Below are 27,143 nucleotides of genomic sequence, written 5' to 3' on the forward strand. Positions count from 1 at the left end.
TCGTAACCTTCTCTAAGCACACAGCTCAGCGGCACCAAGCGCACTCGCGGTGTCGTGCAGCCGCCCCCATCACCCGTCTCCAGAACTTTGCATCTCCCCAGACTGAGACCCTGTCCCCATGAAGCACCAACGCCCCACCCCCTGCCCCACCCCTGGCTCCCACCATCCGCTCTCTTGTCTCTGTGGACGGGACTCCTCTGGGGAGCCCCTGTGAGTGGGGTCACGCGGGATGTGACCGTCAGTGTCTGGCCTCTGTCACTGCGCACAGTGGCCTCTGGGTCCGTCCACGTGGTGGCAGCTGGCAGGACGTCCTTCCTTCCCGAGGCTGGGCCAGTCTTTGTAAGCCTGGAAGAGCTGTGTTTAATGTGAAGCTGCCTTACAGGCCATGAGCATCAGGACAGCAGGGGTCACCACCCACTGGGACAACACATCTGTGGGGACTGGTAGATGGGGTCCCTGTCCCTTAGCTCTCGGCTTCGGATGACAGCCACGAGTCTGAGAAAGTGATCAGTGTCTGCACCAGAAATATAGGGCCGACTGACAGCTCAGGTTCAGGTGGTCCCTGGGAGAACAGGCCCTTTCCTGTGGACATTTGCAGGCGATCCAAAGGGTCCAGTCAGTGTCCTGGATGTTGTCCTTGTTGGGGCCCCCTGGAGAGGGGTAGTTGATCTGCCCTGGCCCCTGCATGGAAGTCCTGGTCATCGCAGGCACACCCACTTTCAGGCCAGCCTGGTGCTTGCTGAGGCTGGCACAGCCCCCGGGGACACTGTCAGGTTTCAGCTTGGAGCCCACGCCGCCCCCGGGACCTGTGGGGTCAGGGTTCCAAACAAAGCTGTGGCTTGTCCCTCGGCAGCAGGAGAGCTGAGATGCCACGAGGCCAGGCAGGGTCCCTTCTTATCTGTCTTCGTGTTAAGTAAACGGAGCCACCCAGACCTAGGCGGTCAGGCCGGAGGGTCATCGCCTGTCCAGGCCACGCAGGATTTCACGGGAGCCCCTTAGCAGCTCAGGCCTGCATCTTTATTTATTTATTTATTAAAAAAAAATTTTTTTTTTAATGTTTGCTTATTTTTGAGAGAGAGAAATACAGAGCGTGAGCAGGGGAGGAGCAGAGAGAGAGGGAGACACAGAATCCAAAGCAGGCTCCAGGCTCCGAGCTGTCAGCACAGAGCCCAGTGTTGGGCTCGAACCCGTGAACTATGAGATCATGACCTGAGCTGAAGGTCAACCGACTGAGCCACCCAGGCGCCTCAGGACTGTGCTTTTTAAAAACGAAACAAAAAAGCCACCTTAACTTCAGCCAGAATGGCCAAAACCAGCCAGCGAGTCCGGCAGGCCTGCTCGCCTGGGGTGGGAGCCATCGCTTTCCAAGTCCATAGGTAACTTTTCCCCTCACGACAGACAGCAGCCCAGCTGCTGGTTCCAGCCAGGACGCCTGCAGTAGCCAGCCAGGCGCCACACATTCGCCATCCCCCCTCCACGTGCCCTTCCTTTGCCCATCAGCGCCCTTGCCACATTTCCCCGCTCGTGCGGATCGGCAGGTGTGGCTTCTGGGTTCTCTGACCGTATCGCTAGCGGACGCCCCGACCGGCGTGAACTACTCAGCCTCACTGCACCCCGTGGAGCGGAAAGCGTTTCTTCCATTTTCCTTCCATTGAGCAGATGAGGAGGCCACGTCCTGGAAAGTCAGTAATACACGTCCGATCCCACAAGCTACCTCTTTCTAGAATAAGCAGGGGGAGATTCTCAAGTGGGAATGTCGCGCTCACAGATCCAAAAGTTGGACTCACCAGTTCAGTAGGAAACGGGCCATGTGTTCCCGAGAGATCTGAGTCCTAGCAGAATCTGACCTCCGGGCTTCGCTCCCTGCTCCCTGTGGATCTCCTGTTGGCCACGGCCTTCGGCCCTCTTGTAAAAAGGTGGGGGGGGCGGCCTTTCTTGAGCAGAATCGATGTGATATTTTAGGAGTTAGTGACCTTCGAGGATGTGGCCGTGGCCTTCTCCCGGGAGGAGTGGGCCTTGCTGGACCTTGCTCAGAAGAGGCTGTACAGAGAGGTGATGCTGGAGACCTACAGGAACCTGGCCGCACTGGGTAAGACCAGCGCCGTGCACGCACCTGCCCATCGGTTCACACGCACGTAGCCTCCGCGGTGTGTCCAGAGCCGTGTTAGGAAGTGGGGGTTGTTGGTGAATAAGGCAGCTGTGTGGCCCCTGCCCTTGTGGGGTGCGTGGTCCACTGGTTTCTTCAACACTGCCAGTGACCCGATTTCTCCCAGAGCTGCTGCCGAGCCGCACATCTCACCTGAGGCTTAGATAATGTCCCCGAGTCCCCTCGGGTACAGAGTCGTCATGAAACATGTTTTTGTATGTGTGGCAAAACATGTATAACATAAAATCTGCCTTTTAAACCATTTTTGGGTATACAATTCAGTGGCAGTAATTACATTCAAAATGTGCAGTCACCCCCACCATCTGTTTCTAGAACTTTGCATCTCCCCAGACTGAGACCCTGCCCCCACAAAGCACTGACTCCCCGCCCTCTGCCCCGCCCCTGGCTCCCACCGTCTACTCTCTGTCTGTGGACAGGACTCCTCTAGGGACCCCCTGTGAGTGGGATCACGCGGGACGTGTCCTTCTGTGTCTGGCTTCTGTCACTGCACACAGTGACCTCCGGGTCCGTCCATGCGGTGGCAGGTGGCAGGACGTCCTTCCTGTTTATTTTTTATTTATTTATTTAATTTTAAAAGAATGTTTATTTGAGGGGGGGAAGGGCAGAGAGAGAGAGAGAGAGGGGAACAGAGGATCTGAAGTGAGCTCTGTGCTGACAGCAGACAGCAGTTTGTTTGTTTAAATGTTTATTTTTGAGACAACGCGAGAGACAGAGCATGAGCGGCGGAGGGGCAGACAGAGGGAGACCCAGAATCTGAAGCAGGCTCCAGGCTCCGAGCTGTCAGCACAGAGCCCGATGTGGGGCTCGAACCCACGAACCGTGAGATCATGACCTGAGCTGAAGTTGGACGCCTACCCGACTAAGCCTCCCAGGCGCCCCTGCCCTTGGTTTTTATTTTTTTTATTATTTTATTTTATTTTTTTTAGATATGGTAACAGGATACTAATGAGGTTAACATTTTAATGTTTATTTAGTTCTCAGACAGAGACAGAGCGTGAACAGGGGAGGGGCAGAGAGAGAGGGAGACACAGAATCCGAAGCAGGCTCCAGGCTCTGAGCTGTCAGCACGGAGCCCGACATGGGGCTCGACCCCACGAACTGGGAGATCATGACCTTAGCCGAAGTCGGACGCTTAACTGACTGAGCCTCCCAGGCGCCCCTGCCCTTGGTTTTTAAAGCCGAGTAATATTTCAGTGTGTGGATGGACCCCATTTTATTTATCTGCACATCCACGGGTGGACACTTTGTAGCTGTTGAGAATCATGCTCCCGTGAACACAGATGTGCAAATAGCACTTTGAGTTCCTGCTTTCACCTTTCTCGGGTGCACGCCTAGGGGCGGACTTGCTGGGTCACATGGAGACTCTGTGCTTCCCTTTGTGAGAAACCGCCAGACTGTGTTTCACCATCGTACCAGCCACACACAAGGATTCCGATTGGCCCACATCCTCTCTAATCCTTATTTTCTGTTTTTGCTTAAAAAAAAAAAAAAAAAAATTACAGGGCGCCTGGGTGGCTCGGTCGGTGGAGCGTCCGACTTCAGCTCACGTCATGATCTCGCGGTTCATGAGTTCGAGCCCCACGTCAGCCTTTGTGCTGATAGTGCAGAGCCTGCTTGGGATTCTCTGTCTCCCTTTCTCTCTGCCTTTCCCTTCCTCACACGTGTGTGTGTGTGTGTGTGTGTGTGTGTGTGTGTGTATGTCAAAAATAAATGAACATTAAAAAAATAATAGCTATCCTAGTAAGTATGAAATGGTGTTTCACTGTGGTTTTGATTTGCGTTTCCCTGATGCCTAATGATGTTGAGCATCTTTCGTGTGCTTGTTGGCCATTTGTAGATCTCCTTGGGGAAATGTGAGAGCCACAAGGTTTCTTTAATTAATATTTTTTACCGTTTGCTTAGTTTTGAGAGAGAGAGAGAGAGACAGACAGAGCATGAGCAGGGGAGGGGCAGGGAGAGAGGGTGACACAGAATCCCATGCAGGCTCCAGGCTCTGAGCTGTCAGCACAGAGCCCGACGCGGGGCTCGATCCCACGAACCGGGAGATCATGACCTGAGCCGAGATCAAGAGTCGGCTGTTTTGGGGCGCCTGGGTGGCACAGTCGGTTAAGCGTCCGACTTCAGCCAGGTCACGATCTCGCGGTCCGTGAGTTCGAGCCCCGCGTCAGGCTCTGGGCTGATGGCTCGGAGCCTGGAGCCTGTTTCTGATTCTGTGTCTCCCTCTCTCTCTGCCCCTCCCCCGTTCATGCTCTGTCTCTCTCTCTGTCCCAAAAATAAATAAAAAACGTTGAAAAAAAATTTTTTAAAAAAAAAAGAGTCGGCTGTTTAACTGACTGAGCCCCCAGGTGCCCCGAGGTCCGCAAGTTTTTAATTAGGAAAATAAAATCTTCAGCTTGGTCAACACGCCATGTCTCCAGTGTGCTCTTGTCTCTTCCAGAAACCTTGAAGACCCGAAGTGCTGGTGCAGGCATTGAGTTTGGTGTGCTGTCCGCAGCCCAAGCCTCTCAGGCCGCCGGTCCTTCCCCGTGGGTGGGGGGTTCGCTCTTTCTACCAGTGGTGCCTTTCCAGCTGGAGCAAGGAGCAGCTGTGTGGATGGGGGGGGAAGGAACTCCCCAGACCTCCTGTTCAGGTGAGAGCCAGGCGGATACGAGCCACTGAACGGGGGCGGCGTCTTGGGGACTGCAGGTCACGGGTCTCTCCACAGACGCCCTCTTGCATAAGGAGAAGGTTGAGGTCTTTGGTTGCAGTGTCTCAGATACCTTCATTCATTCTCCAGCAGGCTTGTCCTGTGCGCTGGCTTCTACAAGCCTTTGGGTGCAGAGGAAATATATCTCATTTCTTTCTTTTCTTTTTTCTTTTTTTTAAATTTTTTTAATGTTTATTTGAGGGAGGGAGGGAGAGAGAGAGTGCGAACATGAGTGGGGGAGGGGCAGGGAGAGAGGGAGACACAGAATCCGAAACAGGCTCCAGGCTCCGAGCTGTCAGCACAGAGCCCGACGCGGGGCTCAAATCCACGAACTGTGAGATCGTGACCTGAGCCGAAGTCGGACGCTCAACCGACTGAGCCCCCCGGGCGCTCCTCATTGCCTCCTGGAAGCTATTCTACCCGTGTTTCTTGTTACATATGTTCCCTCTCTGCCTTCTTGATAATTCTTTCTCTTTGCCATTCTCATCCCCCCTCCTTTGTAGGGCCATCCCTTCCACATTTACATTCCCCCCGTTTTCCATCATCGGCAAACTTCTTACACTGCGTCCTGGCCTTGGGAGCTTTTCCTGTTTTCTCCCTGTGTTGAGTGCTGACACTTGAACGCGGGTTCACATGTACCTCATGCATGTTGGAAGTACTTTTGTGCCGCCATTATTAAGTTAAAAGTTTCTTCTCTTCCCCCCTTTCCTCAATTTATTTCAGATTTGGCTGCTATACTGAAAAGCCAAGAGTCATCTTGTAAGAAGGTGGTTTGGGGGGAAGAACCACCCAGTGGTATAGTAAAGCTTCCCAAAGGAGACTGGGGCTGTGGTCAACTTGAGGAGAATCGCGAAGTCCTGCACAGGCTTTGGAGGCAGCTGGCGTACCCCCAGGCGGAGGTGTTTGCTCCAAGGGAGACCACTGCCTGGCATGAGTTTGGGGAAGCCTGTAGTATGAGCTCAGACCTTGCTTTGTCTCCAGGAGGTTCTGTAGAAGAACATTCCCACGACTGTGGTCTAGATATTGAGAGTTTGGTAGCTAATCCATTCTTAAACCATCATCAGATGGCATATACAGATCAGAGACCCTGTGAAGGGAGCGAATGTGGAAAAGACGGCCACAATAGTGCCTTCAGTCAACACAACAGAGCCGCCGAAAGCGGGGAATCATTTCCTCGCGGTATGGCTCTCACAACACACAACACAGTGAATACAGCGGGGAAACCCTTTGAGTGTCACCACTGCGGGAAAGTGTTTAACCGGAGGCATTCCCTGAGCGAACATCAGAGAATCCATACAGGAGAGAGACCATATGAATGTCAGGAATGTGGGCGAGCCTTTACGCACAGCTCAACCCTCACACGACACTTGAGAACTCATACTGGAGAGAAACCCTATGCGTGCGGCGAGTGTGGGAAAGCCTTCAACAGGATTTCGTCTCTCACCCAACACCAGAGGATTCACACAGGGGAAAAGCCCTACAAATGCAAAGACTGCGGAAAGTCCTTCTGCCAGAGTTCTTACCTGGTCTTGCACAAGAGAACGCATACGGGCGAGAAGCCCTATGAATGTAACGAGTGTGGAAAGGCCTTCAGTGATCGTTCCTCGCTTAACCAACACGAGCGGACTCACACCGGTGAGAACCCCTATGAATGTAATCAGTGTGGAAGAGCCTTCAGTCAGAGGTCTTCCCTCGTTAGGCACGAGAGGACTCACACCGGAGAGAAACCGTACGGCTGTAGCGAATGTGGGAAAGCGTTCAGCCAGAGCTCGTCCCTTATCACACATCAGAAAACTCACACCAGTCAGAAAACCTATAAAATAATTGATTGTGGGAAAGCTTTCTATCAGAGCAGCAACCTCATTGGGTTTTAGAGACCACTTGCTGCCTGTAAGGTACCTTTTAGCTCTCTGCTACAGAAGTATGGTTAGATTTTGCCCTTCTGATGGGACTGTTTGAAAAGAAGTAGGCTTCTGCACGTTCTTTTTAAAAAAATTTTTTTAACGTTTATTTATTTTTGAGACAGAGAGAGACAGAGCGTGAACAGGGGAGGGGAAGAGAGAGAGGGAGACACAGAATCTGAAACAGGCTCCAGGCTCTGAGCGGTCAGCACAGAGCCCGACGTGGGGCTCGAACTCACGGACCGCGAGATCGTGACCTGAGCCGAAGTCGGACGCTTAACCGACTGAGCCACCCAGGTGTCCCATGCACGTTCTTGAAGAAAAGCTCCGAGGTCTAGATCTGAGAAGGGACCTTTTAGTGGGGGAAATTGCCATTGAGCTATGCCGAGTGGGGCGTGTCGTTTTGGAAAAGATTGATAAATGTGAACAGCAATGTGGAAAGGGATTTTGCTGAGAATCGTCATACTAATTTAGTTGTTGAAACAGAATACCTTTTGTTTCAAAATTCAGTATTAAAAAAATGTTTATTATGGGAAGAGATGCTAGCAAGAGAGGGGCAGAGAAAGACGGGGAGAGAGAGAGTGAGAGAGAGAGAGAGAGAGAGAGAGAGGGGGAGAGAATGAGAATCCCAAGCAGGCTCCGTGCTGTCAGTGCAGAGCCTGACATGGGACTCGATTCCACAAACCCTGAGATCATAACCTGAGCTGAAATCAAGAGTCAGATATTCAACCAACAAAGCCACCCAGGTGCCCCATCAAAATTCAGTATTTTTTAATGTTTATTTTTGAAAGAGAGAGAGAGAGAGACAGAGCATGAGTGGGGGGAGGGGCAGAGAGAGAGGGAGACACAGAATCAGAAACAGGTTCCAGGCTCCAGGCTCTGAGCTGTCAGCACAGAGCCTGACGCAGGGCTCGAGCCCACCAACCACGAGATCACGACCTGAGCCGAAGTTGGACGCTTAACCAACTGAGCCTCCCAGGTGCCCCAATATTCAGTACTTTTGTTTCAATAGTCTGTTTCAGTATTTTACTTAGTCATCCTGCCCCTGTCGGTCCCTTAGCTAGGTGCTAACTTGTTTCGTGCCCGGCTGTGTCAACACAGAACGTGTGCTAACACAGAAAGAGCTTTGGGCGCACAGTGAAAAATAAAGCGTGCAAAATGGTACGTGTGACTCTGTCCGGTGTATTCTGAACATGTACATAAACAGACAAAGGCTGGGCAGAGATGTGGAGGAAGTGGACAGAGTTTGTTTGTCAGAGTTACCTGATGATGTGTGGTTTCCTGCCTTTTGTCATTTTGTCTGGCGTTGCTATAATCGTTTTGACGGTAGGTAGAAATCAAACGACCCCAAGGGATACCGGGTTTCTTTGATCAGGATTGCCGATGCCATGGTGGGGAGGGTGCAGTGCAGTCGGTCTCGGGATGGGGGGCAGGGGAGCAGCCTTTGACAGCTTGGGAGAAATCCCACCTGCGAGGCGGACTCGCCTGAGTGGAGACCGAGAGCTCTGATGTGCACCAGCACCAGCGTCACCTGTTTCCAGCCCTTGTATGTGGTTCATCGTTGACTCTCACCAAGCCCAAGAGGTAGTAGCTGTTCACCTGCCGACACTACAAAAGGGCAAACAGAAATAAGGGAGCTTGTCCAGAGTCAGACGACTAGACGGTGCCGGACCCAGGATTTGAACCGGAACGACCTGTACAAGGGCCCATGCCCCATTTGGATGCAGGGGGACTGTGCTTTCTAAATTCTCCCTTGGAAGTCATTTGACCTTTGTCTAGATCTTCCCCTTTCTCTGCCGCTGATGAGGAAGGTTGCCTGTCGGGTCTCCTCTGACCTAAGTGGTACCTGATCACGTCATTTGTCACTGCCTTTCTCTAAAGTAGGGATCCCTCATCTGGGGTCTGTGTAGACCCTACTGGGCTGATGGATACGTTTCTTTAAGGGCTCCACGAACAGTCTTGTGCTCGACGCAGGATGTATGTTGGGGCATAGCGCGTCATCTGGGGAAGCATCTGTAGCTTTCATCCAGTTCTGAGGGCTGGCTGACGTCGGGGTGTCACAAGCGCAGTGTTTTCCGGCCTCTATCCCTTGCTCCCTCCGACAGTTGTTGGGAACTCCTTGTGCTAGGTGGCTGTGCATAAGGTGGATGAGGTGTGTGCCCTCCTGCACATATATTTGAGGAGTAGGGAAGCAGGACGGCCTCGTCGGTTGTGATGTGTGCAGTCACCCAAGTGTGTCTCAGAAAGGTCCTGTGATTGGTTAAATACTCTAGTGTATCCATATTGATATTCTTTTTTTTTATGTTTATTTTTGAGAGAGACAGAGCATGAGCTGAGCAGGGGCAGAGAGAGACGGAGGCACAGAATCCGAAGCAGGCTCCAGGCTCTGAGCTGTCAGTACAGAGCTTGACGCAGGGCTCGAACCCACGAACCATGAGATCATGACCTGAGCCGAAGTCTGGTGCTTAACCGACTGAGCCACCCAGGTGCCCATATATATATATATATATATATATTTTTTTTTTTTTTTTAATGTTTATTTTTGAGAGAGAGAGCACAAGCAGGATACAGGCAGAGAGAGGGAGAGAGAATCCCAGGCAGGCTCTGTGCCATCAGCATAGAGCCCGACACAGGGCTTGATCCCACAAATCATGAGATCATGACCTGAGCCAAAATCAAGAGTTGGACGATTAACCGACTGAGCCGCCCAGGTGCCCCCCATCTTGATATTCAGAGGATCCCCCTGCTAGGTTTTCATTTTGCAGTGAACTCTGCTCATTGTATAGCCAGATCCATGATGGAGTGAGGGGCAGGGACAGATGTGAAATCGCTAACCAAATACTTTAAATAATTACAGATTTTGGTAGTGCTCTTGGGGACGTAAACAGGATGATGCCGTGATAGATAAAAAGAGAGTGACTAACCTCGGGGCCTTTCTGACAACCTGATATTTAATTTGAAATGTGAGTCACTGGAGCTTCCAAGGTGAGGATTTTAACCAGAGGAAAGCTTTCGTTTAGCTTTGTTGTCACATATTTCAAAACTATTTAGAGGGGCACCTGGCTGGCTCAGTTAGTACAGTGTGTGACTCTTGATCTCAAGGTTGTGAGATTATGGACACGGAGCCCATTAGGAAAAATATTTACAACATTTTTTTTTTTATTTATCTCAAAGTATTTTGAGAGAGAATGTATATATATATTTTAAATTTCTTGGTGTTTAAATTCCCATCTCCCTCTCTTTAAAAACAAATTCTTTTTCTTGTCTGATTGCACTGGCTCAATCCTTTAGTACAATATTGAACAGGAGTGTTGAGAACACACCTCCTTGCTTTATTCCAGATCTTAGGGGAAAAGCATTCAGTCCTTCACCATGGAGTATGATGTTTTCTGTGGGCTTTCTGTAGATCCCCAGTATCTTTATTATCTTGTTAAGTTTCTGCTTTATTGTGCTGTGGTCTGAGAATGTGTCTACTGTCCTGAATCTTTGAAATGTGTTGAGTTTCACTGTGTGGTGTACCCTGTGATCAAGTTTTAAAATGTTCTCTAGATCTTGGGGAGAAGCTGTGTTCTTTGTTTTTATGCTTTGGAATCTGGCTTGCCTGCTACATCAACCTTTTTAATCATTGCTGTCAAATTTCACGTCAGGACGTTCAGATTTAACAAGTGAGAGTTGGTGCCCAGTAATGTGCATTAAAAATTTTTTTTAAATGTTTATTTATTTTTGAGAGAAAGAAGAGTGCTAATAGCGGATGGGCAGAGAGAGAGGGAGACACAGAATCCGAAGCAGGCTCCAGGCTCTGAGCTGTCAGCACAGAGCCCGAGGCGGGGCTCGAACCCACGAACCGTGAGATCATGACCTGAGCTCAAGTAGGACGCTTAACCGACTGAGCCACCCAGGCACCCCACCTCTGCTTTTTAAACAAAACTAGCCTTTAATTTTGGAATAATTTTTCACCTCCTGTGAATTTCAACCTTTAAAATTCCTTGCATCTCTCATTTTTAGTACATAATTGAATTTTGCTTTAGGATTCAAAGCAGAAAATCCATTTGTTTTTAAAGGACACATTTATGCCAATTATTGCTTTGATAAATGTTGTTGGCTTTAATTCTGATGTATTTTATGTCGTTTTTCTTATTTTTGAAGCTTTTATTTTCTGTCTTCTACTGTTGTTTGTATTGGTGGAGTGTATTTCTTTGCTGGTGTTTTTGGAAGGTGTATTTCCTGCTTCAGTTTCTTTTGGCATTTTATTTTATTACATTAAACCCTATAATGAAACCTGTAGTGATTATCAATATTAAGCAGCTTTTGTAGGATAAAAAGGTCGAGTCACAGAGTGTGTATAGTATATAAGGGCACTTTAAAATTGAAAGTCGGGAAAATGTTATATATAGTTTGTGGATCCAAATGTATGTCATGGCAATAATACGCACTAAATTTGTGATTATGGTTTCCTCTGGGAGGACGTGGAAGGGATCTTGGGATTCTGGAGGTGATACACAGGGCGTTTCAACTCTATCTGTGATGTTTTCTTTCTATTTTATCTTATTTTATTTATTTTTTATGTGTTTATTTATTTTTAAGAAAGAAAGAGAGAGAGAGAGAGAGAGAGCGGGCAAGGGGCAGAGAGAGAGGGAGACACAGAATCTGAAGCAGGCTCCAGGCTTCGAGCGGTCAGCACAGAGCCTGACACGCGGCTGGAACCCATGAACTGTGAGATCATGACCCGAGCCGAAGTCGGATGCTCAACCCACTGAGCCACCCAGGTGCCCCTGTAATGTATCAGATTTCTTTCAAGAAATCTGATAGAGGATGGTAAACCGATAGGATTTCATACATCTTGGCATTAGATACATGAGTATTGAAAATGTTGCGGCATGTTCTGTATGGTTGAAATGTTGGGTGACGGGTTGAAAGTGCTCCCCTTCTCCCCATGTTGTGGTTATCGTTAGGAGATACTTCTTTGAGGAATGCAAAAACCAGCCCTCCCAACGCCTTACGAATGGATGCTTACGGTTTGGATAAAATCTCTAGTCAGAATATCATCTATCTGAAAAGTGCTACCTTTCAAACACAAAGATGCAAAGACATCGTTCTCTAAAAAACGGTCAGATCACTCCAAGATGTGCCGGTGTGGGAGCAGAGTCATGTTGAAGGAGCCCGTGGAAAGTTCAAAGTCGTCTCACAAAAACTCAGGCTGGCAAGAGGCGTTCTTTGTGCCCCATGCTGAGCCATTTTCCTCTGCTTCAGAGCCATCTGGTGAACTTCCTGTCACTGCTGTAACAGATTCCTGCATACTTAGTGACTTAACCAATTTCTTACAACAGTTCTGGCGGTCAGAAGTCTAAAATCAAGGTGTTGGCAAGGCCGTCTTCTTTTTGGAGACCCTGAGAGAGAATCCCTTCCCTCACCTTTATCTGGCTTCTAGAAGCCACCCAAACTCCTTGGCCTGAGATCCCTCCGACATCGTCACAGCCAGCAGCTGGGGGTCTGACCATCTCTCTGACTCCTAGCCCCTGCCTTTGTCTCCTGAGGACCTCCTGAGGACGCTGGGCTGCCTGGGAACCCAGGGCCACCCCCACCTCAGGGTCCTTAATCACTTCTGCAAAGTCCCTTTTGCCGTGCGCGGGGCCATGTTCACAGGTTCTGGTGATCACCACGTGTGCACCTTTATTCTGCTGGCCACATCTTTCATACTTGGCTTTACGATGCGGGGTTGAAGTGGGCTGAACATGCAGGAAACCACATTTCTACTTTGCCAGCGGCTCCCCGAATACTAGAACCTTCTAACCGCAGGGTGGATGGAGGCCGCAGGAGGGAGAAGGGGTCTGCTCCTTCCTGTCCTGTCACTCTGGGCGTTTGAGAATGCCTTTGTTACCTCCATACATGAATCACATCTCAAATAACTTGACTCACACTTCTTCCCCCTCAGGTTGCTACACTTTTACTTTCTTCTCTGTGCAATGAATGTTTTGTGAGGAATTCCGAGATCAGCCTCATTTTTCACCTTAATGAATGAAATGACATGTCCTTTATGAGTGATGCTTACAGGGTATTTATCTGAACACACTATGGCAGGCAGACGGTGCTGGAGGTTCATGCCAGAACCCAGTCTTAAGGCAGACTTCTAAATCTCATGCTGATTTATTGAAATTTCACTTTCATTATTAATCCATATTAAGCGAAAAAGTATATAATCGTACTTTAAATAGCTTATGAATCCAACAAGTCATTTATTTTTAACTCGAAGCTTTTTATGTATTAATTTTCTAAACACTCATTTTTATGATGGCGTATAAAACCTTTTTGCAAACCCCCCATAATTTTTTTTTTTTTTTAATTCTGTTTGTAAATCAAGTAAGTGGTACCAAGAGTTTGGACGTCCAGACCCAGCCTAGGCACAGTTTTCTTAAGCGGGTAGGCCTTATTAGATACCTTGGGTGTTAAGCCCCCATTTATTAAGTGTTTTCAGGTCCGTCCCATAGCTTTACAGAAGCTTTCCTGTTGTTTCAAATCAGTTAAGATAGAAACGCAATTGCCTCGGGGACATCACGCTTTCAGGCTGCAGAATTCCCTGGGGACACAACAGAAACCTGATTCGAAATACATCTCTCTGCAGCGTAAAACGCACACCTGCGGGTTTCAAAAGCTGCCCGCACTGGGGCGGGGCGCCAGGTCCCGATCCCCCGCGATTAGCGGACCTCCAGCACCGGGACGGGGCCGGAGCCTCAGATGTCAAAGGTCACTCCTGAACCCCGAGCCCGACCCGGCCTTCCGTGCGGTGACGTCACTGCGTAGGGTCTTTGTTCTTGAACAAAGAGTACTCGTCCACGGTCACCTCGCCTCCGGGCCTTGCGGCCCTGTCTTCTCGGTCCCGGCTCCGGGCAGGGGACGCTCCGCGGGGAAACCGAGTCAGGAGGTCACGGCCTGCCACGCCGCGCCACCCGGAGGCTCAACTCCCGGCGCACATCCGGGGCGCGCGGGTCAGCCACGTGTGTCGGGACGGCCTGTCACTCAGGTGCAGGGGTGTGGTCACGGAGAACCGTCCAATCAGAACGACAGGGGCGTTTCTCGAAACACAATCAGGGGCCCCCCCCGGGGGCGGTGCCTGGAGGACTAGCCAATCAGGGACTTGAGTGAGGAGCACTGTCCAATCAAGGGCACCAGAGGCGGGTCTCGGAAAAGTATCCAGTCAGGAGCCCTGGGAGAAGGAGGACCCCGAGCACCATCCAATCAGGGCGCGGGGGCCCGGAACACCGTCCAATCAGGCGCGGGGGCGGGCGCGCTTGCGGCCGCGTGGACGTGGCTCCGGGCAGGTCCCGGGGGCTCCTGCGCACCTGCCCGCGCGGACCCAGGTGTCCTCCTCTCACCTGCCCGGCCCTCGGGCCCGCGGGGAAGACGTCTTCCCCGGAGAGCTCGGAGCCGAGACCCGACATGGTGAGTGCGCGCGGCCCGGGCCGAGATCGGGAGTAGCTGGTTCCATCCGGCCGGAACCCGCTCCCTGCGGCCGCGGCCCGGGTGTCCCCGTCCCCGGGGCTCCCGACCCGCGTCTCCGCCTTCGGGCGAGGGAGGGGGGGATGTTGGGGACTCGCAGTCTTGGGTTGCCCCCCACCTCGGGGGGCGGGCGAGGAGTGTGGGGGGACCTGCCTGGGGCCCTGGGATCGGGGTGGGGGGACCCCCTGACAGATCATTGGCCCCAGGTAACCGCTCCTGGGAGGGACGTGGCAGACAGCCGACTGGATCTGGGGCTGAGGGGAGAGGCGGTTCCGGCGCCTGGGTTCCCCCCTGCGGGGGGCTGGTGCGGCCTCCTGCGAAGCGTCATGCCCTCCCCTCAACACCTGCAGCGGGCCCGGGGTCGGCGCCCTTTGTTCCGGGGTGCAGTGCGGGGGCCCTGCACCGCGCCTGCCTGGTTCGTCCCCCTCCCCCCCCACCCCGAGAAGTGTATTCACTTACCGGAACCTCGGTGTTTTAGCAGATGTCAAACCCATTTAGTTAATAGCGCGAAGGCGAGCATGAAATGTTTTCAAAGGAGTGGATTTCAGAAAAATAAGAAAATGTCTTACATTCCATTTGTTAAACGTTCTCTGGAAGTCCGTCCCCGTGTGTAGTAAGTTTCGCAGGTCTGTGCCTTTGGGCGATGACAGGTGGAATCCCGGGCCTCCCCGGGAAAGCCTTTCTGGGGAAAAGAGTGTCCGAGGAATAGAGAACATCTCCCTTCCCGTGGGCTGCGGAGGAACGAATACCCTTCCGCAAAGCGTGGTAGGTCAGTTGGTAAATTAGAAGGAAAAAGCAGTCTGTGAGATTGGTTGGCCAGTCTCGTTGAGTGGGCCGCGTGGAGCATTTGTGACAGTACCCTTTCCTTTATTGCTGATACACTTTGCTGTAATGTGCAACAAATTAGTGTCCCTGGAAGGGGTAGGAATGCAAACATCTTTGTTATTTAGAAGTCAGCCTGTCCCTGTCTCATGAATTAAAGTGTTCATCATTTCTGCCTCCGCTCTTCAGGGGCTGTCCCGCCGTGAATCGAGTTTCCCCGTAGGCCTGGACCCGTTTCCCATTGATTCGGCCGTCTTCCATCATGTCGGAGTGCTGTTGCCTTAAAATCCCGAGCGTCGGCAGGCCCTGCCTTGTTATTTAGAACACTTTGCCTGTCCTTGGACATTTGTTCTTCCTGTTAGATTTGCAGAATTACTCTTTGTCTAGTCCCCCCAAAAAAACCACACTTGGGCTTGTGGGTTTAATAGAATATTACGAAGACCGTAGGTCTGTCTTGGGAGGGTTGGTATCTTAGTAACAGTGAGATCTTGTCTCTGTGCTTTCTTTCCATTTATTTCTTTTTGGGTATTAACCCTTAATGGTTTCAGATTTTTCCATTTGGCTCTTTCTATAGCTTTCATTTTACTTATTTGATACTACTGAAATTTGGTTTTCACCATGGTATGTGTTATCTTTTTTAAATGAATTTTTGACTTGCTGTTAATGAAATTTGGTTTCATATTGAATTTTTATCCTGGAATCTTGTTAAAAATCTTATTTTGTGACTGTCATTTTTGTTACGTCGGTGTCCCATATATAGTTTAAAAAAAAATGGTTTTTTTTTAACGTTTATTTATTTATTTATTTATTTATTTATTTTAAGAAACAGATTCTTTTTTTTTTTTTTAAACGTTTATTTATTTTTGAGACAGAGAGAGACAGAGCATGAACGGGGGAGGGTCACAGAGAGAGGGAGACACAGAATCGGAAACAGGCTCCAGGCTCCGAGCCATCAGCCCAGAGCCTGACGCGGGGCTCAAACTCACGGACCGCGAGATCGTGACCTGGCTGAAGTCGGACGCTTAACCGACTGCGCCACCCAGGCGCCCCACGTTTATTTATTTTTGAGACAGAGAGAGACAGAGCATGAACAGGGGAGGGGCAGAGAGAGAGGGAGACACAGAATCTGAAACAGGCTCCAGGCTCTGAGCGGTCAGCACAGAGCCCGACGCGGGGCTCGAACTCACGGACTGTGAGATCATGACCTGAGCCGAAGTCGGACGCTTAACCGACCGAGCCACCCAGGCGCCCCCCGTATATACAGTTTTTAAGCTTAGGCACAAAGACCAGTGTTTGTTTTCTAGTATTGGACCTGTGTTTATTTTCTGGTGGTACCGGATCAGATCTCTAGTATAATGTTGATTAAATCAAGAGTGAGGTGCCGGGCATACCTGATTTGTACCCAATTTTTTTGGAGGAAACAACGAGCTTCATATCGTTTTGTATGATCTTTGTTCTCTTTTGAACCTTCTTTCATTGGTTTTCCTTGACCAGGTTGGGCATGTTACCATCATTTCCCAGTGGTAAGATTTTTTACGTATGATTGCTGAACATTATAAAATGGCTTTTGACGTCTCTTGGTAGCATTACACGTAAATCACACGAATTGGTTTTAGCATATTCTGTTGTGTAATATAGCACTAATGCAGGAAAATGCATTTGACACAGGTTCGGTTGACAGATACCTTAAAAAAGAACCCTCCGTGCAGTGAAATTCAGCCGTAAATGTAGAACAAGCCTTCACACGAGAAGCCCCACTCGAAGTGAACCCCAGGCAGGCCCTCTCCCTCTCCAGGGGTAACGAATACGTAGAAGTATATGAAGACTTGTATGTGTATATTTGTGGTTCTGCCCATAGAGTTCTGTACACGCATATCGTTACATGTGTGTATGTAACACGTACACGTGTGTATGTTTTTTAGCGATTTAGGTATCCAACTGCAGTATAATCAGAAATGATTAATTTTCCTGCTCTCCTCTCCTCTGCCCTGCAGCCAGCCATTCATATGTATCTACACAAACACACACGTCAACATATATACGTTCTTCCGAACCCGCTTGTGTGGCACATTTCCCGTAGTACGGCAACTTGATTTTCTTATTTATCATTTTCCTCCCAAGAGAATTTAAAATCCACGTGGTTCAGAATTCTTGTTTTGTTCAGTGCTGCAGCCGCGGTGCCCGCAGGTTCTAGGACCCAGGTAACCGCGACCTGAATACAGTTCACTCCTCGAAGAGCCAGAGGTAAGGTCCTCAGACAGAGCGGTCCTGCAGGGGCACAGGGCTCTGCCACGAGCAGGAGCGTGAGGGCATGAGGGCAATAGGAGACGTTCCTGTTGCCTCCTCACCTTAGTGCCCGGCAGAAGTCAGTGCATTCTTCTTACCACACTGGGAAACAGCAGTCACAACAGAGAAACCACCACACGGTGTGTGTACAAGTGCAGGGGTTGGAGGAGTTTCGGGGATGTTACCGACCGGCCTGCACTTCCTCTGCCGTGAGCCAGTTTTAATAAGACCTGCTTTGCGGAGTTTTTAAGAATATACGAGCTAATGTCTACGAGGCTTTTGGCAGAATCTTTTGCATATACTGGGTTCTGCATGGCACTTAAAAAATTAATGTCATAAAGATGGTGCGTTTGAGCCAGGTGTGTTGGGAGTCCCTGTCTCCATCTGCTGGGGCTGCTGTAACAAAAATGCCATAGACCAGGGGCGCCCGGGTGGCCCAGTCGGTTGATCGTCCAACTTCGGCTCAGGTCATGATCTCACGGTTTGGGAGTCCGAGCCCCGCATCGGGCTCTGTGCTGACAGCTCAGAGCCTGGAGCCTGCTTTGGATTCTGTGTCCCCCCGGTCTCTCTCTGCCCCTCCCCAGCTTGCGTCCTGTCTCTCAAAAATAAACATTTTAAAAATAAAATAAAATTGAGGTGCCTGGGTGGCTCAGTCGGTGAAGCGTCTGACTTCAGCTCAGGTCACAATCTCGCGGTCCGTGAGTTCGAGCCCCGCGTCAGGCTCTGGGCTGACGGCTCAGAGCCTGGAGCCTGCTTCCGATTCTGTGTCTCCCTCTCTCTCTGCCCCTCCCCCACTCATGGCGTCTTTCTTTCTAAAAAATAAATAAACATTAAAAAAGTGCCACAGACCAGGCGCTTATAAACAATACACATTTGTCTCTCACAGTTCTGGAGACTGAGAAGTCCAAGGTCAAGGTGTCTTGATGTCAGATTTGGCAGATTTCTGGCAGAATTCGTGTCTGGTGAGGACCTTCTTCCTGGATCACAGACAGTGGTCTCCTCACTGTGTGCTCACATGGCGGGAGGGACGAGGGAGCTCTCTCGGGCCTCTTATAAGGGCACTCACCCCACCTATGAGGGCTGAAGCCTCATGGCCTAATCCCCTCCCCAGGGCCCCACCTCTCAGTACCCTCACACTAAAGGTAGGATTGAACATGAATTTTGGAGGGCACAACAACATTTCAGTCCGTAGCAGTCCCCAAGACCACCCTTAAGTTCAGAGGTCCACTAGGAGGACTCCCAGGACTCAGCACATAGTTGTGCTCACGGCCCTGATTTATTACAGCGCGAGAGAATACAGCACCAGGTCAGCAGAGGGGAAATGTGCCTGGGGCCAAGTCCCGAGGACACCACCCACGGGGTTCCAGGTGTCCCCTCCGGGGACATCATGCAGGATATGCTCAGTCCCTCCAGCAGCCCGGAGTGAGGGCACATGTAAATGGTGTCTACCAGGGAAGCTAACGAGAGACTCTGGTACCGGGTCATGGAGACACCCTATGCCTAGCACGTACCAACATTCTAGACTCCCAGAAGGAAAGCTGGTCTTCAGCACAAGACATTACTAGCATAACAAGACATAGGGAGCCTCTCCTAACAGGGTGGTGGGAAGCCTTCCCAAATCCAAGTTCCTGTGAACCAGCCAAGGGCCAACCTTGGGAGCAGGACTCAGGCCTATTAAGTTAACACTTCTGAACAGTCCGTTCCGGGGCTCCTGGGTGGCTCAGTCGGTTGGGCGTCCGACTTCAGCTCAGGCCATGATCTTACAGCTCGTGGGTTCGAGCCTCGCGTTGGGCTCTGGGCCGACACTCGGAGCCTGGGGCCTGCTTCAGATTCTGTGTCTCCCTCTCTCTCTGCCCCTTCCCTGCTCATGCTCTGTCTCTCTCTGTCTCAAAAAAAAAATAAAAACATCAAAAACAAATTTTTTTGAACAGTCCGTTCCTTTGGCCCTTGGACAAGACATCTTTACAGCAAAATTATTATCAGTGGTACCCCGTGTAGCCGAGTGAGACCAGTCTGCAGTCTTGGTTTTGGTTATGCCCTTTATGGGTCCTGACTTGTCCAGTTCAAGCAAATCCCGTTGATCATAAAGGTAAAGGTCTTAGAACATTAGGAGGCTTCATCCTCAAAATTTCTGTATTGTTTTATTTTCACCTGGCCTCAGGTGTCTGTTCTGGCATGGCACAACTCTGGCTGACTCGAGTGTCTTTCAGGGATAAGATAGTGTCCTGATGGGACATGCATTAGGCAGCCGGGTCAGCGGGTCCCCACTGTGGACTCTGGGGTGGGGGGGCTTGCCCTGGAGTTTTCAGTGCAGCCTATTTATTATTGTTTTTAAAAATATTTTTATTTATTTTTGAGAGAGAGGGAGACAGGGTGTGAGTGGGGGAGGGGCAAAGAGGGAGGGAGATAGAATATGAAGCAGGCTCCAGGCTCTGAGCTGTCAGCACAGAGCCCAGTGTGGAGCTTGAACTCCCGAACCTTGAGATCATGACCGCATCCGACTTTGGCTCAGGTCATGAGTCGGACGCTTAGCCAACTGAGCCACCAGGCGCCCTCAGTGCAGCCTATTTGAAGTAACGCAGTCTGGTCCCTGTTAGCAGGGATGCCTGCGGTGGTCACCTTCGGACACTTTTGTGACCCACAACGCTAGTTCGTCCACCTCACCAGTGGGGACGGCATCTGGGGGTGGTCTGTGTGGAAAGTAACGGAAACGAACAGCTTGATTTCAGATTGTCTCATTGGAGAACAAGGCCTTCATCACCGGCAACCGCGAGTGACCCAGATGGACCACCTGGAGGTTTTCGTGGGTTAGGACCTCAGACAAGTGTCCTAAGTTTGCAGGGTTCCCAGTCAGAGTCCTGTTCCTGGAGCTTGCACCTGCTTTCAGAACAGCCCAGCGTTGCAGTGAGGCTGAAACAGCCATTGCGGACACCGCGGGCCGTTAGCTTGCAGTCAAGTTCAGGCGGTTCGCAATTCTCCAAATCACCAGGGGCCTCTTTTAGAAGCAGCAGAGCTGAGACGCTGCAGGGTCAGAACTGTGTGTTCCAAGCTGCACGTGCGGTCCCTGCTCTCATCCGAGTCCACGTGATGCCCGGACCGTCGTCTGCCTCTAGCGGCCATCAGAAATGGGTTTTGGTGGGGCGCCTCGGTGGTGGTTCAGTCAGTTGAGCATTTGACTTCAGTTCAGGTCATGATCTTGCAGTTTGTGGGTTCGAGCCCCGCGTCGGGGTCTGTGCTGACAGCTCAGAGCCTGGAGCTACTTTGGATTCTGTATCTCCCTCTCTGCCCCTCCCCTGCTCACGCCCTGTCTCTCACCCTCTCAAAAATAATAAACTTAAAAAAAAAAAAAAAAGAAAGAAAAAGAAGTAGGTTTTTGTAAGAGCTCTTTGGCAAGCTGAAAACTTGTACTTAAAATTCCCAAAGCATCTCTCCATTTAGAGATTGCCTGCTTCACTGTTTCCCTCTTGTTGTGAACCTGCGGTAGGTAAAAACCCAGTAAAAAACCTAAACTTGTTCTACCAGTTAGGAGTTTAAATTCCACCCCATGCACCGGTGGCAACAAGCAAAGGGGTCGTGTCCTGTCCACACTGTTTCCCTGCACTGATTGGGATGATTCCTTTAGCATTTATTACATTACAGGCATGTGCGTCCCTTTTTATCTTACTTGCAGATGCAGTAGCCACGAAACAAAACCATTTAAGTAAAAAAACCACAAAACCACCTTTTCCCTTTTTCCTCATCACAGACTTATTTGAAGCCGTTTGAGTTCTGTAGTGTTGCCGTAACAAGTGACCATAAACCGGGTGGCTTCAGAACTCACTCTCTCAGATTCTGGAGGCTGGAAGCCCAAGATCAAGAGGGTGGAGGGTTGTGCTTCTGTGTCATCCTGGTGTCTTACGGCCTCGGGCAGCCCCGGGTGTTCTTTTGTTGGTGACAGCACAGTTCCAATCTCTGCACCCCATCTTCACGTGGCTGCCGTCCCTGCGTGTCCTTGACTTTGCATTGGCATTCCCCCTTCAGGATGCCACCAGCCGGATTGGATTCGGGCCCATCCTACCGACCTTGTCTTAACTGGGTTACGTTTGCAAAGATCTTATTTCCAAGGAAGGTCACATTCATAGATACCAAGGGTTAGGATTTCAGCATACCTTTTTGGGAGACAGCGTAACCCACGATGAGGCCCTCGTAGTGAGTCCAGCATTTCCTGGGTAACTCTCCAGCTGCCAGGGACGATCCCCGCTGCCATGTGAGGGGTGGGCCGGGAGGCTGCGGCAGCCCAGCAGCAACCAGGCAGAAGGATGGGGAGAGGATCCCCGCCCCTGTTCCCTTGGTTTATCTGAAGTTCTGCTCCAGTCCTGGAAACTGATTTAACTAATTTTTTTCTCCCAGTGCAATGCAAACTTTTCATATATTTTGCCCATCCATAGTTTACCCTTGGGAACCTGGGGGCCCTTTCTCCTCCTGCCTGGAAGAGAGGACAAAAATGAGAGACCTCACCAGAGCTGTGTTTTGTTTGAGTCTTCTCGCTCAGATAGCATGGCCCAAAGCAGCAGGATACCCAGCGCGCCAGCCCCCCTGGGGATGGACCTCTGTCATCTTTACCTCTGGCAACTCTTGATTCATGACAGACTGCAGCTCAGCTGTCTCTCCACACCTTCTCTCCATACACATGGCTTCTGCTATGTTTCAGTGAGCCAGGGGTGTTCTAGCAGATTCCACTTCCGATGCCAACTGTGTCCGGTGTCCCCCAAGACCATCCTTGCGTCCTGCGAGTAGGACCCTCGTGACGTAGCGTATAGTTTTACTCATGACTGTGATCTGTTACAACAAACGGAGACACAGCAGAGTTAGCACAGGGAACAGGCACGTGGGGAAAAGTGTTCTTTCCCGGTGGAGTCACACGGAGTGCGCCCAGCAGTGAGTCTTGACGACGCGGGAGGTACTGTCACGCAGGGAGTCTTGGTAGAGACCCAGCGCCCGGCATTTTGACTCCAGACTCCCAGAAGGAAGGCAGGTGTTTTGTATTAACGTGTCACGTGCACAGCAGTTTAGACACCGTGGGTGAGATTAGTCAGGCTGGTGTGAAACCTGAAACCCAGGTTCCTAGACACCAGCCTGGCCAGGTATTGTGTCTACAAATAAAGTTAAGGCCCCTGATGGCACGTTTCCTGCACACTAGGAGTGGGGATTCACTGGAAGAAGCATAAGATAACTAAGAACAGTGCAGCTGACTCAGGGACCGGTTGCTCCCTGTGCCCGTCACGGGGATTTTCCCATTCAGCTGCTACCCTGTTGAACAGGTAAATTCTGGCAGCAGAACTGCCAACTGAGAGTATTTTCTCCTGCTCATAGATGTCAGTGGGCCAGTGAACTTTTTAAAAGACCAGGGTTCAAGGGAGGCATGCAGCTCAGTGGGTCCTGTGCTCTCAGGGGTTGGCCTGACATGCTCACGTGCCCAGCAGGGGAGGGACAGGGGGAGGAGAGAAATTGAGAGCATGGCCTCTGGGATGATGTGTGGAGGGGGGAGCTTTTACCTGCAACTTGATACGTGGGAGGGTTTCCTTTGTAGGAAGGCACTGCCTAACCCGATCTGTTTTTATCATCAAGGGCAAATTCACTGATGGGTGTTTTTGACTTCAGTTAACCCCCTGGTGGGATGGGACTCAACCTTATCTTCAGTACTCTTCTATGTTTCTGGTGGAAAGAGCTGCTTGTCACCAGATAACACTTGTCTGGTGGGGGTCCGGCGGGCAGTCGCACGGAGACTCGGGAGTGTGGGGAATGAATGGATGCAGGTCTGAGTTCTCATGCCTGTTTCCTCTTCCCTGAGCTCTGACTTCTCAACAACTTTCTATCCTATTTCTCTATGACACAAATACATAAACAGTACTTCCTCAAGAGAATTTTGTCATTTAGCCAGTAGGACCTGTCTACTTAGGGCCTGGAGTTAAGATGTTGTGGTCAGTTGGCCCCTGCTGCGAGTTGGATTCCACCAAGTCTCTCAGGAAGGAAAAGTCCCCAATCCTTGAGTGTGTTCTTATTTCATAAAACCTCACCCACGTTTGACCTGGGGCCTGACATGGGTGCGCAACAGGGAAGGAGCGAAAGTAGTTTGTATCACAAAGGACCGGTGGGTCTTAAAATGCAAATATTTGATTCCTTTGGAGAGCTGTTCTGTGAATTCTCCATTGTGGTCCGAACCCTTTGGTTAAAGGAGAATGAGATTTGATGTGGTTGCAGTAAGAGTGTAAAGATAAGTTCAGTAGGGTGAGTGGGACTGTTAAACTTGTGAGGAGGATGTAAGTGTGGACAGAGTGAGAGATCTGATGATTGAGTCATAGAGTGGATGTCGGGTGACCACAGGGTCTTGTCTGAATGTCCCGTGAATTGAATTGACTTGCTCTAGAGTCTCAACTTTCCTTCTGCACATATGTTGGGTGTTTTAGGACTCAGTGGTCTTTGAGGATGTGGCTGTGGACTTCACCCTGGAGGAGTGGGCTTTGCTGGATTCTGCTCAGAGGAAGCTCTACAGAGATGTGATGCTGGAAAACTTGAAAAACCTGGCCGCAGTGGGTAAGAATGACCTCATTCCTTCACTTGGTTGTTTGGAGAACAAGCCTTTCTTACACATCAAGCCTGTTTCAAGATTTTAAATGTGGAAAGGGAATGCTTATTAATTAGTAAGCCAGGGTCACAACCATCAGAGAGCTAGAATCTTATAATGTCTGCATGAGAATGAGAATCTTTGTATTAAACTGATTTTTTTTTCTTTCTATAAAGCAAGCTCCCTTTGTGTCATCAGAAAATATCGATTTCATGGGTCATTAAGGAGCCCAATGAAGTTTATGTAATCGTATGAGAATTTAACTGCCTTCGTTCAATTGCTTACCGTTTTGAGCCCTCGTACTTGTATCGGTGAAGTCCCGATACAGCTAAAGTCCTCAGTGTCATTTCAACTAACAGGTACCTTCTTCCTTTAAAACTTTTGTTCCCTTTTTGCTTTCAGATGATGAGACTCAATTGAAGGCCAATGGGTCTGTTTCTCAGCAGGATGCTTATGGGAATAAAATATCCAAGGGAAACAAATTGGCAAAGTTCACCAGAAATGAATCCTGGGCCTCCATTTTAGGGAAAATTTGGGAAGAACTCAGCACGGAAGATCAGCCCACAAACCAGGGGAGACATCTGAGGTGAGCTGCACTCACAAGAGAAAGCAGTATTCCAGGAGAGAATCCTAGTATGTCATGAAATTTAAAAAGCAAAGAAAACAAGTCACCCACAGGAGCCTAGATCAAATTTGTTTACTCAGTGAGAATTTTTACAAAAAAAATTTCCTTAAATAGGATGTTGATGTTGAGTGTTAGAAACATAATTCAGTTGGAAACAATTAGGAGGAAAAGCCCATGTTTAAGAAACTGTTTTCGGGGAGCCTGGGGGGCTCAGTCCGTTGAGCACCCGCCTTTGGCTCAGGTCATGATCTCATGGTTCGTGGGTTCAAGCCCCGCATTGGGCTGTGTGCTGACATCTCAGAGCCTGGAGGCTGCTTCAGATTCTGTGTCTCCCTCTCTGCCCCTCCCTCCCTCACGCTCTGTGTGTGTGTCTCTCTCTCAGAAATAAGTAAACATTAAAAAAAAAAAAAAAAAGAAACTGTTTTCATCATGCCTATGGTTCAATCTCCTCATGATATTGTTTACTCTGCTTTATCAGATAGCCTACACATTCACTGAAATTGATGAAAATGTAATCCTTTTTTTTTTTTAACGTTTATTTATTTTTGAGAGACAGAGAGAGACAGAGCATGAGCAGGGGAGGAGTAGAGAGAGAGAGGGAGACACAGAATCCAAAGCAGGCTCCAGGCTCTGAGCTGTCAGCACAGAGCCCGACATGGGGCTTGAACTCACGAATCATGAGATCGTGACCTGAGCCAAAGTTGGACGCCTAACCGACTGAGCCATCCATGCGCCCCTAAGAATGTAATCCTGATACTTATTAGTAAATATTAAATCATTAGTCCAACTGTTGATAACATGCTTCTTCTTCTTAACAGAAATCCTGTGGTAGAGAGACTCTCTGAAGGTAATGGTCAGTGCAGGGAAGGCTCCAGTCAGATTCCAAATCTTAATCTGTGTGAGAAAACTCTTTGCGGAGTTAAAGAGGATGAATGCAGTGAGTATGAGAAAGTCTTCGGGCGTCCCTCCCTCGAGAGTCACATCGCCATGCACGCTGGACACAAAGCGTATCGGTGTCAGGAGTGTGGGCGGGCCTATAGCTGTCGTGCACACCTAAGAATCCATGGGAGAACCCACAACAGAGAGAGAACCTACGCGTGTAAATTATGTGGAAAAACCTTTCCTCGTACCTCTTCCCTCAACCGGCACGTAAGGATTCACACTGCTGAGAAAACCTATGAGTGTCAGCAGTGTGGGAAAGCCTTCATTGATTTCTCAAGTCTCACTAGTCATGTGAGAACTCACACTGGAGAGAAGCCATATAAGTGCAAGGAATGTGGGAAAGCCTTCAGTTATTCCTCAACTTTCCGGAGACACATGATAACGCACACTGGAGAGAAGCCCTATAAATGTAAGGAATGTGGGGAAGCCTTCAGCTACTCCTCAACTTTTCGGAGGCATATGATCTCACACACAGGGGAGACACCACATAAATGCAAGGAATGCGGAGAAGCCTTCAGCTACTCCTCAGCTTTTCGCAGGCACATGATCTCACACACTGGAGAGAAGCCCTACGAATGTAAACAGTGTGGGAAAACCTTTATTTACCTGCAGTCTTTCCGGAGACACGAAAGGATTCACACTGGAGAGAAACCCTACGAATGCAAACAATGCGGGAAAACCTTCATTTATCCCCAGTCCTTTCGAAGACACGAAAGGACTCATGGTGGACAGAAGCCCTATGAGTGCAGCCAGTGTGGGAAAGCCTTCAGCCATCCCTCGTCCTTTCGAGGGCATATGAGAGTGCACACTGGGGAGAAACCTTATGAATGTAGTCAGTGTGGCAAAACTTTCAACTGGCCCATCTCCTTACGAAGACATATGAGGACACACACCAGAGAGAAACCCTACGAGTGCAAACAGTGTGGGAAAGCCTTCAATTTGTCTGCTTGCTTTCGAGAACATGTGTGGATGCATCCAGGAGACAAGTCCTATCAATGCAAGCTATGTGGGAAAGCGTTCTATTGCCACATATCCTTACAGAAACACATGAGAAGGCACACCGCAGAGAAACTCTATGAATGCAAGCAGTGCGGGAAAGCTTTCAGTTGGCCTGAACTCCTGCAGCAGCACGTGAGAACACATACCGCGGAGAAGCCCTATGAATGTAAGGAATGCGGGAAGGTCTTCAAATGGCCGTCATCCTTGCCGATACATATGAGAGTGCACACTGGAGAGAAACCCTATGAATGTAAGGAGTGTGGGAAGGCCTTTAGTTGTTCCTCATCCTTAAGAAGACATGTAAGGATACACACTACCGAGAGACACTACTTATGCACTGCGGGAAATTCTGCAGATGAATTCATGCCCCGTGCTTCAGAAAATCCACACCAGGAGAGAAATCTGATAAAAGTTGTAAATATGGTACTGCCTGTGTGAGAACCCCATCAAAGTGGACCCATGGGGTGTGCATTTGTAGTTCTTTTACAGATAAAAACTTGGGTGCAGAATAGGTCTCCAAGTACTCTTAGCTTTCATATGAAAGTTTGCAAAATACTATGTTTTCCCCTACATTTCAGTAAATAAACCTATCTTTACAGTTTGTTGGACTCCTGGTG

The 27,143-nt window shown here is 49.7% G+C and overlaps 1 protein-coding gene across 1 annotated transcript; it reads left to right on the forward strand.

Moving 5' to 3' along the window:
* Positions 1–1,217: 1,217 nt before the first annotated feature.
* Positions 1,218–27,143, forward strand: LOC125931064 (zinc finger protein 555-like). The gene is made up of 7 exons (XM_049643185.1): positions 1,218–2,089; positions 4,605–4,796; positions 5,577–6,722; positions 13,899–14,191; positions 23,803–23,929; positions 24,363–24,546; positions 25,404–27,143. The coding sequence occupies exons 1-7, from the start codon at positions 2,056–2,058 to the stop codon at positions 26,962–26,964; spliced, it is 3,537 nt and encodes a 1,178-aa protein (XP_049499142.1). The 5' UTR covers positions 1,218–2,055; the 3' UTR covers positions 26,965–27,143.

This window comes from Panthera uncia, chromosome A2 (assembly GCF_023721935.1).
Source record: "Panthera uncia isolate 11264 chromosome A2, Puncia_PCG_1.0, whole genome shotgun sequence".
In the NCBI taxonomy this organism is placed as follows: Eukaryota; Metazoa; Chordata; class Mammalia; order Carnivora; family Felidae; genus Panthera; species Panthera uncia.